Source organism: Saccopteryx leptura, chromosome 3 (assembly GCF_036850995.1).
Source record: "Saccopteryx leptura isolate mSacLep1 chromosome 3, mSacLep1_pri_phased_curated, whole genome shotgun sequence".
Taxonomy (NCBI): domain Eukaryota; kingdom Metazoa; phylum Chordata; class Mammalia; order Chiroptera; family Emballonuridae; genus Saccopteryx; species Saccopteryx leptura.
In genome coordinates, this window is record NC_089505.1 from 82293056 (window position 1) to 82308160 (window position 15105).

General features: G+C 44.5%; 2 protein-coding genes and 1 pseudogene across 2 annotated transcripts in view; 2 read left to right on the top strand and 1 right to left on the bottom strand.

Moving 5' to 3' along the window:
- The window catches only part of LOC136399468 (zinc finger protein 211-like), a 175532-nt gene that overhangs the window by 86498 nt on the left and 73929 nt on the right, over positions 1-15105 (top strand). The gene's annotated exons all lie outside the window — the stretch shown is intronic.
- LOC136399506 (small ribosomal subunit protein uS13-like) lies at positions 6041-6525 on the bottom strand (annotated as a pseudogene).
- On the top strand, positions 8015-15009 carry LOC136399479 (zinc finger protein 211-like). The gene is made up of 3 exons (XM_066374678.1): positions 8015-8227; positions 12820-12946; positions 13509-15009. Exons 1-3 carry the CDS (start codon positions 8195-8197, stop codon positions 14828-14830), a joined length of 1482 nt encoding a protein of 493 aa, XP_066230775.1. The 5' UTR covers positions 8015-8194; the 3' UTR covers positions 14831-15009.

A 15105-nucleotide genomic window follows, 5' to 3' on the forward strand; every position in this document is an offset into this window, starting at 1 on the left:
CTAATGTCTGCTGGAGAAGAGGCAGAGAAAAAAGCCATGTTTGCAAAAAGGAAAAAAGTGGCAGCAGGGATAGTGCTTCCGCCACAGTGTTCAGGGTCCCCGCTGCACTCACTTATACTCCAAGGAACAACGCCACATGGTGGCTCCTCGAGCAGCTCCCAGCGTCTGCTCCCTCTTAGGCACCAGAAATCCCAGGCACTCCGACTCTTATAGTGACTGATGGTGTAAAGCCCTGTAGGTCAGAAAGAGGGTTATTATCTCTTATGCCAGCTAGATAAATACAAAATAGTGAGTGCATTTTGACCATTCCTTATTTTTCTCAGTAAATCAATAGTTCATTGGGGGTAGTAGTTTACAGTCCTCTTATTGTAAATTGTACTAAATTTGTACTAATAATGAGACATATATAATTGTATAGTCTGCCAAATATAAAGACTTCTTTTTTGTACCAAGAATCTGTTGTTGTGGAAAAAATATTTTCTATGATAGAAATGTATATGTTATTTCAAGAGTTTTAAAATTCTTTTTATTTGCTATTTCATAGCCCTGTGATGTTGAAATCTTGGTTTAAATATTAGGGGATATGTAATGATTATTAATGTAATGATTCAGTATTGTTCAATATTAGGTCACCAAACCCAGAGTGACAAATATTACTATTAATTGGCTTAACAGTAGAATTCTCAACATAATAGGTGGAACAGAGAAAATAGAAAATGGTAGATGTATGAATTTACCAGAACTTTCAACTGCCCTTTTGTTGTCCCACCTGGCTGCCTGACCTCACCCTTACTTACTGGAAAATCACCCCTGAGGCAGAAGAGTCCCAAGGAGCTGATCTACACCCCAAGGAGGAGCATTCCAGAAAGCTGAAACTGTAAAACTGTAAAAGGGAACATACCAGAACTTTTGACTCAGTACCCCCTCAGGCTCTCCCAAACCCTATAAAATCTGTCCATAGTCTGTAACAGGTGCCCTTCTCCCGGAGAAGTGCCCCAGCAGGTCTTTCTCCTCTAATAAAGCCTGCACATCTGGTGTTCAAGTGCCATCTCATTCTTACAGAAAATAGATGACTAATTGTGGTAATAGGAAACATTTAAGTTTTGTGCCCAGATTAAAAGAGCTAAAGAATGTGAACAGAAATCTGTTTCTCTTAAGCTTTTAGACATTATCTGTTAGGGTGCATAAAGTTACAGCATAAATAAGGTATGTTTTCTTAGAATGTAAAATAGATTTATAATTAAGTAGAGTATAAGATTTATTTTATGGCCCTGGCCGGTTGGCACAGTGGTAGAGCATTGGCCTGGCGTGCAGGAGTCCTGGGTTCGATTCCCGGCCAGGGCACACAGGAGAAGCGCCCATCTGCTTCTCTACCCCTCCCCCTCTCCTTCCTCTCTGTCTCTCTTCCCCTCCCACAGCCAAGGTTCTATTGGAGCAAAGTTTGCCCGGGCACTGAGGATGGCTCTGTGGCCTCTGCCTCAGGCATTAGAATGGTTCTGATTGTGGCAGAGCGATGCCCCAGATGAGCAGAGCATCACCCCCTGGTGGGCATGCTGGGTGGATCCCAGTCGGGCGCATGCGGGAGTCTGTCTGACTTCCTCCCTGTTTCCAGCTTCAGAAGAAAAAAAAAAGATGTATTTTATGAACTATTGGTCATTTCAGTTGGTGCTTTAACTAGATCTTTAGAATTTGAGAATGTAACAAAATAGTTTAAATTCTTTTTTTCCCAAGTGACCTATAAAATTAGAAAGCTCAGAATTCCCTTTATCAGGGAAGTCTCAAGCCCTAACAAGACTGTTAGAATCTGTACTGTACATACACGGCCCCACATAGGACAACCTCAAGAAAATGTTTCTGGTCACCTGGCCTAAGTGGGACCCTAACAACCTAGCAAGTGAGGAAATTTTGGACACTTTCCGCCAGTTTCTGTTAGCCAGGATCAGGAAGATACTAAGAAAAAGAACCATAAAATTGTCTAAGGTGTCAGAAGTTATCCTCAGAAGACCCCACAGCTTTCTTAGACTATGGAAAGCTTACAGAGTCTATGCACCTCTAGACCCAGAGGCTCCAGAAGGTACTAAGGCAGTCAACTTAGCTTTTACATAGCGTTCAGCTCTAGAAATTAGAAAGAAAATGTATTATAAGTTTTTAAAAAGGTAGAAACATCAGCTGCTAAAAAACTAAGCATTTCGGAAGGGACATTGCTCCTCCCTCACTCACATAACTCTGTTTGGCCCCTAAGATGGCTGGTTAGCCAAAGACGGGTAAGATTCCTGAGGGCAGGAACAACCTAAGACAGGCACAGTTGAAGAGGGGCCATCAGGAGAAGGCTTAAGAACTAACAAAGATGAGGCTCAAACCCTCACCCAACAATACAGGACCCTGCTTCCTGGAAATAGTGGCCATCATCCACTGTTCAGGGCACCAAAAGAGGGGGAACTCCCTAGATACTCAAAAAAAAAAAAGCCCTGGCCGGTTGGCTCAGCGGTAGAGCGTCGGCCTAGCGTGCGGAGGACCCGGGTTCGATTCCCGGCCAGGGCACACAGGAGAAGCGCCCATTTGCTTCTCCACCCCTCCGCCGCACTTTCCTCTCTGTCTCTCTCTTCCCCTCCCGCAGCCAAGGCCCCATTGGAGCAAAGATGGCCCGGGCGCTGGGGATGGCTCCTTGGCCTCTGCCCCAGGCGCTAGAGTGGCTCTGGTCGCAACATGGCGACGCCCAGGATGGGCAGAGCATCGCCCCCTGGTGGGCAGAGCGTCGCCCCATGGTGGGCGTGCCGGGTGGATCCCGGTCGGGCGCATGCGGGAGTCTGTCTGACTGTCTCTCCCCATTTCCAGCTTCAGAAAAATGAAAGAAAAAAAAAAAAAAAAACCAAGCAGCTGATGATACTACCACTAAGGTAGCCCTAAAACCAGTGGGGTTTTTAGAAAATTTTAATAACTTTACTGGAACCCTTGTTGTCAAAGGTTTTGTTGCAACCAATTAGAAAAAGATTTTGCCAGCAGAAAAGGGATGACTAAGAATAAGAAGAAGTAATTAGAAAAGCCAGATTTAGAATCTATTGCAGAAGGCATAATGTCTGAGTGTTTAGTCTGTGCCCAACTAAATACTAAGCAAAGTAAAGAAATTATAAAGAGAAACAGGGAGAGATGAACTTTCCCAGGTTAACATTTAGAAATAGTTTTACTAAAGTAATTAACACCTTCCTAGGATAGGTAGAAGCTTTTCCTACTAGAAATGAGACCGCAGTAACAGTTGTTAAGAAATTGCTATATGGCCCTGGCCGGTTGGCTCAGCGGTAGAGCGTCGGCCTAGCATGCGGAGGACCCGGGTTCGATTCCGGCCAGGGCACACAGGAGAAGCGCCCATTTGCTTCTCCACCCCTCCGCCGCGCTTTCCTCTCTGTCTCTCTCTTCCCCTCCCGCAGCCAAGGCTCCATTGGAGCAAACATGGCCCGGGCGCTGGGGATGGCTCTGTGGCCTCTGCCTCAGGCGCTAGAGTGGCTCTGGTCGCAACATGGCGATGCCCAGGATGGGCAGAACATCGCCCCCTGGTGGGCAGAGCGTCGCCCCATGGTGGGCGTGCTGGGTGGATCCCGGTTGGGTGCATGCGGGAGTCTGTCTGACTGTCTCTCCCTGTTTCCAGCTTTAGAAAAATGAAAAGAAAAAAAAAAAAAGAAATTGCTATATGAAATTATTTCCAGATTTAGCTTGCCCATTAATATTGGGTCTAATGATGGGCCTGCATTTGTATCCAAGATCTCACAGGTAGTAGAAAAGACACTCAATTTTCATTGGAAATGACTTTGTGCCTATAGGCCCCAAAGTTCAGGGTAGGTAGAATACATGAATCAAATCTTAAAGGAAACTTTAACCAAATTTGTTTTTGAAACTGGTGAAAAGTGGCCCACCTTACTCCCCTTAGTCCTCCTTAGGGTGAGGTGCACCCCCTACAGGGAAGGATTCATTCCTTTTGAAATAATGTTTGGGAGACCCCCTCCCTTACTACCAAAACTCAGAGAAGAAATAAAAGCTGAGTTAAGTAACCACTTCTTCCTTAAGTACTTGCAGGGTCTACAGATTACTCAGCAGACTGTCCAAAAGACTGTCCAAGAGGTGATTCCAGCACTGCCAGGAGATCTGGTACATCCCTTTTAGCCTGGGGACTCAGTCTCAGTAAAGAAGTACACCACCCAAGGACTGACTCCAAGTGGATGGGTCCACACACCATGATCTTGACCATTCTCACTGCTTCCAAATAGAAGGCATACTCGCCTGGGTCCATCACAGCCAGTTGAAGCCTGAAGTCCCAGCAGAGACACCCTCATGGACAGTGGAGACTGACCCTGCCAACCCTTGTAAGTTGACCCTGAGATGGACAGCATGCCCTGCTCCAGCCATGAACCGGAAGCTGGCTGGTCTACGTACGGGTAATGCCTGAAGAAACTCACTGAGGACCTCCTTTTAATTAGACTTTGGGGAGGGAGGGAAACTGAGGTCATAGGAAAGCCAGAACAAGTTGTCTTAAGGGTTGATGCATGTACTGCTATGAGTCATACAGAAGGGAGACATAAGTCCCTTTGCTAGAAGGAAAGCTACAAGGTAAATGAAAAATATATATGTGCTTATACTTAACCTATAAATACTAGCTACTTAGAGGAAGGACACCTCCAAAAGGAAGTATACTTTAATGAAAAATTACTTATTGACAGCTTGGTTGTAACTAAAGGTTAAGATCTTTAAAATTAAGAGTTCTGACTAGAAAGAAATTGTATGATTTTGATAATAAAAGGTATAAGGTATAGAAATACTTTTGAAAGAAAAAAGAAGAAAGTAAGTTGTTATAAAAGCCAATTACTTCTGAATAGTTAAGAAAGTTTATAAAAACTAAGAGTTTATGTAAGTTGCAGAAGGTTTGTACAGGTTGTAAGAAATTAATCAGTAGTATTTGTTTCTTCAGTAGACTGTACTACCGTTCATGAAAACATCAAGTCTATAATCAAATGTCAAAATAACCTAGAGATGTTTTCTCTGAACATATGTACCCTGATTTATCAATGTCACCCCATTAAAATTAATTTTTTAAAAAAACATCAAGTCTATCTGTTAAATATGAACAAAAGTCACCACCCTTTCTGTTGCATGTTATAGGCCAGTTGTGGTCAACAGTTTTTGCCCCCGGGCCAAATTAGAAAGAAAACTTTTTTCATGAGCCAGACAAAATATTAAAATTAAAAAATATTAAATATAAAAACGATTTAAGTAAACAAAATTTTATTAGTAATTTGTTTATGAATAGTAATTTGTTTATGAATAAATGTGAGTGAAAAAAATTTTAATAAAAATATATATTAATAAAAATATAGGCCTGACCTGTGGTGGCACAATGGGATAAAGCATCGACCTGGAACACTGGGCTTGCCTGGTCAAGGCACATATGGGAGTTGATGCTTCCTGCTCCTCCCCCTTCTCTCTCTCTCTCTCTCTCTAAAAAAAATAATATATATAATTACATACCATATAAATACCCAAACTGTATTGCAATCAATTGAAACAATATTTAATTAATAGAATGAGCTTGAAGGGGTTATATCACAAATAAAATAATTTTTTGTTTTACAAACAGCCTGGACATGTTTTCAGTTATCAACTGCAGCTATTGTCTATGCTATTATGTCACTTGATTAAGCACATTTGACCACAAAAATAACGAATTGTTTGACCTTGGGTGCGTACTGGCAAACTCTGCCTAAAAGAATGTGGGTTTCATATCGCCGCTAAACGTCAAACAGTTCATATCAAGTACAGAAGAGTACAAAAGTTGTAAATTTATTTTTTTCATAGGTGTATAAACTATTTATTAAATTATTTTTTTATTTATTTATTTTTTTAGAGAAGAGAGAGAGAGAGAAGGGGGGGAGGAGCAGGAAGCATCAACTCCCATATGTGCCTTGACCAGGCAAGCCCAGGGTTTTGAACCAGCGACCTCAGCATTCCAGGTTGATGCTTTATCCACTGCATCACCACAGGTCAGGCTATAAACTATTTATTAACAGACAAGGCCTACAGATTTATTTCTTCTTGGACACACCCACAGTGCGACCCCGGCAGCCCATAGTCTTGGTGTGCTGGCCTTGAACACGAAGACCCCAGAAGTGGCGCAGCCCTCTGTGTGCCCGAATTTTCTTCAGCCACTCCAGGTCTTCCCAAAGCTTGTTGTCCAGACCTTTGGCCAGGACCTGGCTGTATTTTCCATCCTTCACATCCTTCTGTCGATTCAAGAACCAGTCTGGGATCTTGTACTGGCATGGATTCTGCATAATGGTGATCACACGTTCCACCTAATCCTCTGAGCTCTCCTGCTCTCTTGGTGAGGTCGATGTCTGCTTTCCTTAACACCATGTGAGCGTATCTTCGCCCCACACCCTTAATGGCAGTGATGGCAAAGGCTATCTTCCGCCAACCATCAATATTGGTGTTGAGTACTCACAAAATGTGCTGGAACTTCTCAGGAATCACTAGAGACATGGTGCCAACAGTGTGTAGGTCTCCCGTGGAAGAACAAAAGTTGTAAATCTTTATAATGGAATTTTTTAAAAAAATAAAGAAGTATTGCGAATCCATTCAACCAATTATTGGAAGTTAACCCTAGGTTAGTCACACATAGAATTCTTTCCCGCATATCACTATCTTCTTAAATATCTTGATTTCCAATAATCAAAGATACTTCTGCTTCTGAGTAGCTGAGATTTTTTTTTCTTCTGTATTTTTCTGAAGCCAGAAACGGGGAGAGACAGACAGACTCCCGCATGCGCCCGACCGGGATCCACCCAGCACACCCACCAGGGGGTGATGCTCTGCCCCTCCGGGGCGTCGCTCTGTTGCGACCAGAGCCACTCTAGCACCTGGGGCAGAGGCCGAGGAGCCATCCCCAGCGCCCGGGCCATCTTTGCTCCAGTGGAGCCTCGGCTGCGGGAGGGGAAGAGAGAGACAGAGAGGAAGGAGAGGGGGAGGGGTGGAGAAGCAGATGGGCGCTTCTCCTGTGTGCCCTGGCCAGGAATCGAACCTGGGACTTCTGCCTGAGTAGCTGAGATTTTAAAGTAGCAAAGAATATTAAAAATTTAATCGTGGTTCGCATAAACTCATCACGCGGACTGGATCCGGCCCACAGGCCATATGTTGGCCATGCCTGTTATAGGCAGATGTTCCTACTTACAGGATCTACAGATCAAATATCCTAGCCACCACAGGTCAGGTGAAATTCTTTATATGTATATATAAAACTTGTAAACTAAAGCTAGCAGGTTTCCTAATAAGCTAGCCCCAACACTGTTAGCAAAGGTATTTTCATTTAGCCTCTCTCCTTATCCAAAGCTAACCATTTCGCTGTGGTGACAGGGCTGGAAGGTGGACACAAGAGGATTTGGGAATGTCTTTGCCGGGTATGTAAAAACAGTTGTCACTACTGTGTTATCTCGTGGTGTAGGAATGCTTTTTTTCTTTTAATAGAGCCTATAGATAGATGTAATCTTGTTGATAATTGACTATTGTATCATGCTCCCTCCTTACCCACCCCAGCCTGTACTTGATTTTGTATAAAAGGAAGTCTAGAAAGGTAAAGAGGCCTACATGATTTGGGGTCGTGCCCCATGTAGCTAGCCGGTTAACTAATAAATTCCTCAAAAGTTAATTGGACTTGGTGTCTCTATGTAACCCGTGGATTAGGGTACGGTACTTTAGAACAAAGGGACTCTTGAATTTTCTGGCAATACACCTGGCTGGGGGACATTTCGGTCTCAGCTGCAAGAAGACAGAATCACCACCTTGGACTGCAGGAACTACATTACCCAGAAGGCGCTGCGCCAACGACCGCAGTTTACGCCAGAGAAAACTCCCAAAAGATGTTTCCGCTCGGGCACAAGGCTTAGGAGCGGGACTTCCGTGGTTTTTCCGGCTCCTGGTTGGTCTCCTCTCAAGATAAGGCAGCGCTTCCGGAGCACTGAGTCGCGGTGGAGATCGCTGGGAGGGAAGGCGCGAGATTCGAGAGTCGTGGTGCCTGGCGCACAGACTAGAGTGTGAGTCTCGGCGTCTCCGCCCCGGGCGACCTGCGCCAGGACCGAAACCGGAACCACTGTGCCCTGAGCCACCTCCTCGCCCGCCGCTCCCGCCCGCTCCGGAACCGCAGAGTCCAAAAGCTATGGCTGCCGCCGCGCTGAGGCTCCCGGCTGAGGTGAGTGAGTGCACTGCTGGGCAAATGACTTGGTAAAATTTCTGATTTTTGAATTTTCTCACTTTTATTGTTAAAAATGATGGCCCAGGCCGGTTGTCTAAGCGGTAGGGCGTCGGCCCGGCCTTTGGAAGTCCCGGGTTCGATTCCCGACCAGTGCACACAAAAGATGGGCCCATTTGCTTCTCTTCGCTTCCCCCTTTCCTTCCTCTCTATCTCTCTCTTCCCCTCCGGCAGCCAAGGCTCCACTGGAGCAAAGATGGCTCGTACACTGAAAATGGCTCCATGGCCTCCGCCTCAGGCGCTAGAATGGCGCTGATTACAGCGGAGCAACGCCCCAGATGGACAGAGCATCACCCCCCTGGTGGGCATGTTGGTTGGATTCCGGTCCGGTTCATGCCGGAATCTGTCTGTCTCTCCGTCACCCCCCGCTCCCACTCCCCGCTTTTCACTTAGGGAAAAATGGCTCTGGTCAGTTCCCCAGGTGCTCGCCTTCAGAGCAGGGCAGCTGATTACAAATTGAGGGTTACAGTCCTGTTTGGGGAGGACCATTGTTTTACTTATGTTTGCTGGGGGAGAGGGTTTCTCACTATAAAGTTTTGAAATGAAAGAACAGAAGGGGGAAGAAAGATTCTGCCTCCACCACTGGGAGGTGCTGCAGGATTTGTTTTTCCTCCCTGTGAAAAAGGAGGGGCAGGCTCCCTCTTCCCTAAGAGGGAAGAAATGAAAAGAATACAAAGGAAAGGAGCCACCAGGTGTAACCAATTCAGCTAGTGACAAATTAACTACATCCCATAGTTTTCATAATGGGTGCTTAATAGTCACTTACAATACAAAGTAAGAATAGCAGTATCTGTATGTAACTATGGCCAGTGATTTGGAAAACCCTTCCCCCTTACTGACCCTACCAAAGCATTCCCTCCCCTCTCCTTGTGTCCTGGGAAACCTTAAGAAATCATATGCACATTGCTTAGATACTGTAAAGGTATATAATCTGTAAGAAAATCAACTTTAGCCTGACCAGGAGGTGGCGCAGTGGATAGAGCGTCGGACTGGGATGCGGAAGGACCCAGGTTCGAGACCCTGAGGTCGCCAGCTTGAGTGCAGACTCATCTGGTTTGAGCAAAGCTCACCAGCTTGGACCCAAGGTCGCTGGCTCAAGCAAGGGGTTACTCGGTCTGCTGAAGGCCCACGGTCAAGGCACATATGAGAAAGCAATCAATGAACAACTAAGGTGTTGCAACACGCAATGAAAAACTAATGATTGATGCTTCTCATCTCTCTCCATTCCTGTCTGTCTGTCCCTGTCTATCCCTCTCTCTGACTCACTCTCTGTCTCTGTAAAAAATAAATAAATAAATAAATAAAATAAAATAAAAAAAATTTAAAAAAGAAAATCAACTTTAGGAAGCCCCTGTTTTGGAGCTACAAGCTCCACGTGCTCACTGGCTTTAATAAATTCTCCTTCCTTTATTTAAAGTTATCTGAGCCTGACCAGGCGGTTGCACAGTGGATAGAGCATCAGACTGAGATGCAGAGGACCCAAGTTCGAGACCCTGAGCTTGCCAGCTTGAGCGTGGGCTCATCTGGTTTGAACAAGGTTCAACAACTTAAACCCAAGGTCGCTGGCTTAAACAAATGGTCACTGGGTCTGCTGTAGCCACCTGATCAAGGCACATATGAGAAAGCAATCAGACTGATAACAAGCAAGGTCTACACCTGTGGTTTGTCATTTTTTAGACTTTTCTGTCTGGCCTTATTCCCGCAGTCAAGAACACTGAGGTCACAGGCTGGAGTGTAAGAACCCACACATTGCAGTCTCCTTGTTCTGCGTTCTTCTGTTTTCTCCTTCCTCACTTCCAGACTGTTTTTCTTGATGTTTTCTCAGTTTCTGGATGTGGAGATCAATGCAGTAACCCCAAACCCTGTGTCCTGAGTGCAGGCCACAGGTAAAATGACCGTGTCCCAACTTTTGGTGATAAATGTTAACAGATATGGAAGGTTAACCCAGGGAGAGGTACCACATATCAAAATGCTTGTAGATGCCACTGAGTTGAGAACAGGTAGCACATGTTTCCATACTTTGTGTTCAAAACAAAGAGCAGGGAACTCTAAATTAAGACCTGTAAAATTGGCCCTGGCCGGTTGACTCAGTGGTAGAGCATCGGCCTGGCGTGCAGGAGTCCCGGATTCGATTCCCAGCCAGGGCACACAGGAGAAGCGCCCATCTGCTTCTCCACCCCTCCCACTCTCCTTCCTCTCTGTCTCTCTCTTCCCCTCCCGCAGCCAAGGCTCCATTGGAGCAAAGTTGGCCCGAGCACTGAGGATGGCTCTGTGGCCTCTGCCTCAGGCACTAGAATGGCTCTGGTTGCAACAGAGCGATTCCTCAGATGAGCAGAGCATCGCCTCCTGGTGGGCGTGCTGGGTAGATCCTGGTCAGGTGCATGCGGGAGTCTGTCTGACTGCCTCCTGGTTTCCAACTTCTGAATAATACAAAAAAAAAAGACCTGTAAAATGTCAGAGGGACCGTATTGGCATCTACAGTATTATGGAGATAATGGAGCATTTGCACAGGATCAAGGAATAAGTCTCTCCTGGGTTTAACAGGCTCTATATGGCTACACAGTGGAGGACAGATAATGGGGTTAAGGGAGGTGGCAGGGAGCTCAGGAGAAAACAAGTGTTGTGACCATAGGAGTGCTGATGGACCAGAGTCATTGCCATGGTTCAGTTTTTTCTTTTGTTTTGTGACAGAGAGACAGATAGGGACAGACAGACAGGAAAGTAGAGAGATGAGAAGCATCAATTCTTTGTGCAGCACCTTAGTTTTTCATTGATAGCTTTCTCATTTGTACCTGGACCGGGGTGAGGGGAGAGGGCGACAGCAGAGCGAGTGACCCCTTGCTCAAGCCAGTGAACTAGCAGTCAAGCCTGTGACCATGGAGTCATGTTTATAATACCATGATCAACCCAGTGACCTCAGGGTTTAGAACCTGGATCCTCTGCATCCCCGTTCAACGCTTAAGTCCACTGCACCACCACCTGGTAAAACCCATGGTTCATATTTTTTAAAAGTAGGGCCCAGGAGAGTTTTAGACACTGCAACCAAGGGAGAGAATGGGAAGAGTTGGGGACAACACAGGGATTTTGGTTTTAGCAGCTAAAGTGATGAATATTCCCATCAGCTGCTGGGTAAGATGGTAGGTTAATTTTCCGTGGGGATATCAGAAGTGTTTTCTTGGCTGTGGTAAGAATCTGAGAAGGAATCAACTGGGATACTGGACACATGTCTGAAAATCTGGGGAGGGATACAGGATGGAAACATGAAATGCGATAGACATTCAGGAGGGAGTGCATGTTTTCATGGAAATGATCACAAAACCTTAGTGGTTTGTTTCCTTGTCACCTGATTGGGGTTGCTCATCCTCACAAACGTGAGGATAAAGAAGAGGAGTGATGGTGGCATCACAGTGGCGTGTGATTTCCCCAGGTGGTCAAGGTTTGGATGGATAAGTGACCGTGATTGCTGTAGAGGTCAAGGAGTGTATGAGATGAGATGATACTGAGGGCAGGATTGAGCTTCACAGGAATTTTGCTGTGTGCCTTCCTGGGCTCTGGCTATAATTTTTGTCTTACTGGTTGCTAAGGTCATGGGCAAATATGGTCATTTGTAAGTGGCATTGTGCTGGTAATGAACATATCATTGATTTTGTTAAGCAGAGTTTGAGAGGTGAGATGAGGGTTGTGGATTGTCAGGGGACAGCTAGTAAAGTGCAGAGTGAAAAGGGGTAATTTGTTTGTGAAATTTCCATTGGGATTTGGGTGTCAAATGCTGTACCAGTGATCAGAAGTAGGGAGGACTTCAAAGTCCCATTTGTGCCTTTTCCTACCTTTGGGATCCTACTTGAGTATATTAAGCGCTCTCTGGATACCATAAACCAAATTCATGGGGGAGTGCACAGAGATCCCTGTGGTATGGAGCAGGAAGGTGGCAGAGCTGAGAGAGTTTGGCTTTAAATATGTGAAGGTTGAGGTTACACAGTGGTGTGTACAGCTAGAGGATGTCTGAGATCCTGGTGTAAGAATTTAAGGATGAAGCATAACAAACGTTTGACTGTGGAATGGAGGCATAATGTGGGATTCTCAGTGGAATTCCTTGGCAGGAAGAATGAGGCCCTGCAGCCATGGCCATGAGCTTAAGTCAGTGGTTTTCAACCTTTTTACACTTGGGGAATGGTGAAAATAGAATTATTGCTAATGCAGAAATCATCCTGATGTAATCTAATTTAACTAATATCATTGTATCTGTAATATTTCTATAACATCAGGGTGGTTAACTTTCTCATGGACCAACATTAAATTCCTAGTGAATCAGTTTACAAACCAGCTGTTGAAAAACACCTGCTTGGGTCTCATTTACCTGCCGTCCTTCTTAGCTCAGCTATTGTTGCTGAGGGCAATAAGAGTGATTAACCAGACTGGGCTATCTCGGAACTGGAGAGTCCTGGAGGGAGCTGTGGGGGAAGATGTGTAAGAAGTAGAATTGTGGATTTTCAAAAATACTGTTTTAGTTTCATTTATATTAATTCCTACAGGTCGGTATAACTTTCGGAGATGTTGCCCTGTACTTCTCCAGGAAGGAATGGGGCCTTCTTAATGAGGCTCAGAGACACCTGTATCTGGATGTGATGCTGGAGAACTTTGAGCTTATATCCTCGCTGGGTAAGAGCCTCACTATCCCCAGTGACCTGGCCTAGGATTTGCATTTCCCTGTGCCTTCTATCCCTGGAGGATTCAAGTTTTCACATGTGGACTATGGGCACTACTTGGTTTTGCAGTGTTCTGGGTACTTGCTGTTCTTGGCAGGGCTTGTTTGTTTGCATTTTCCTCTTCCTGCAGCCCCAACACCTGATGTACTGAACTCTTTTTTATTGGTGTTTATATCATGTGACCTAATATAATTGATTTTTATGGGTTTGAGCACATTCAGATACTCGAGCAGGAAAATCTTCCAGGAAGCCTTTTGTGAAAGAAAAAGTAGTGGACCCAGCCTTTATTTTAGTGTCCCATTGTCTACTTGCATGTTTGCTGGGTGAGGTCTCCACCACTGACTGACTTTTCAGGCTGAGTAATGGGTAACTACCATTTCTTCAGAGTTTAACTTACTTTTCTTAAAAATCATCCCATAGAATCATGCCTACCTGTCAAAGATGTTCATTTATGTTGAGAAATCTTTTTCCCTATAAGATCAACATGTAATTCACCAGCATTTCCTTTTATTCAGGTTGCTGCTGTAAAGCAGAGGATGTGGAGGCTCTCAGTGAACAGAATGCTTCTGAAAGGGTGTCACAGGCAAAAGATCCTAATGTGGCTTTGACTTTGCAGAAGAGCCACCCCTGTCAGAGTTGTGGCCTCATTTTGAGAGACATTTTCAACTTGGTTGTTCTGCAGGGATCACAGCTGTTGAAATGTGGCGCTTGTGAAGAACTATTTTATTTCAGTACAGAATGTCAGCACCATAAGGATCAGTGTGTGAAAAAGAAGGATTTTGAAAGACATGTGGACAGGGTCTCACTTGCAAAGGGCCACAATTTCAATGTGTCCCAGATGCTTTTCAAATGCCAGGAGGTAGAACTGGACACCCTTACTGAATCCGGACATGTCCAACAACAGGCTACTCATACCATGGACAGGCCAGCTGAAATCTTAGTATCTGAGGTGACTTTGCAAATGGGGAAAAAGTATCATCAGAAAGTTCACACAGGAGATAGACCCTATGAGTGCAGTGAATGTAGGAAATCCTTTATCACAAAAAAAGCTTTCCACTGTCATCAGAGAGTTCACAGTGGACAAAGGCCTTATAAGTGCAGTGAATTAGGGAAATCTTTTCTCAAACTAAGGAACTATGACCTTCTTAGCCATCGAAGAGTTCACACAGAAGAAAGGCCGTATGGGTGCAGTGAATGTGGGAAATTTTTTAAGGGGAAACATGACCTTCATATTCATCAGAGAATTCACACTAAAGAAAGGCCTTATCAGTGCAGTGAATGTGGGAAATCTTTTCTCAGGAACTCTGACCTTCGTAGTCATCAAAGAGTTCACACAGAAGAAAGGCCATTTGGGTGCAGTGAATGTGGGAAGCTTTTTAAGTGGAAAAATGACCTTCAAATTCATCAGAGAGTTCACACTGGAGAAAGGCCTTACAAGTGCAGTGAATGTGGGAAATCTTATTTCAGTAGCTCTAACCTTAATTATCATCAGAGAATTCACACTAGAGAAAGACCTTTTGAGTGCAATCAATGTGGGAAATTTTTTAAACTTAAGTATCATTTGAATTATCATCAGAGAATTCACACTGGGGAAAGGCCTTATGAGTGCTGTGAATGTGGGAAATCTTTTATCAAAAAGTCCAACCTTCATTATCATCAGAGAGTTCACACTGGAGAAAGGCCCTTTGAGTGTAATGAATGTGGGAAATCTTTTTCTAGGAGCACTAGCTGTCGTTATCATCAGAAAATTCACACTGGAGAAAGTTCTGAGTGCAGTGAGTGTGGGAAATCTTTTAGGATGAAGTATCATTTGAATTATCATCAGAGTTCATGCTAGTGAAAGGCCTTAAAAGTGCAGTTTATGTGGAAAATCTTTTGCTAGCAATTCTCAACAGTGTAAACACATGAGAGTCCACAGTAGAGGACAATCATAGAACTATCAGAAATGTACAGTTTTTAAAATAAGTGTTAACAATAGTGTAGGTAACTCTGACACTCCATTTGGCTCATTTTAATTTTATGCACCCAAAAATCAATAGTATGGAAATTTTCCATAACTTTTCCTTAGGTGTGAAGCATGTGTGTTTCTTATACAGGATTCTTTCCAGACTA

What these genes read in the sequence shown, in the direction of transcription:
- LOC136399479 (XM_066374678.1), top strand. Translation starts at nt 8,195, where the DNA reads ATGGCTGCCGCCGCGCTGAGGCTCCCGGCTGAG. An exon ending in CGCTGAGGCTCCCGGCTGAG is followed by an intron (nt 8,228 to 12,819) that starts GTGAGTGAGTGC and finishes TAATTCCTACAG; the next exon opens with GTCGGTATAACTTTCGGAGA. An exon ending in TGAGCTTATATCCTCGCTGG is followed by an intron (nt 12,947 to 13,508) that starts GTAAGAGCCTCA and finishes CCTTTTATTCAG; the next exon opens with GTTGCTGCTGTAAAGCAGAG.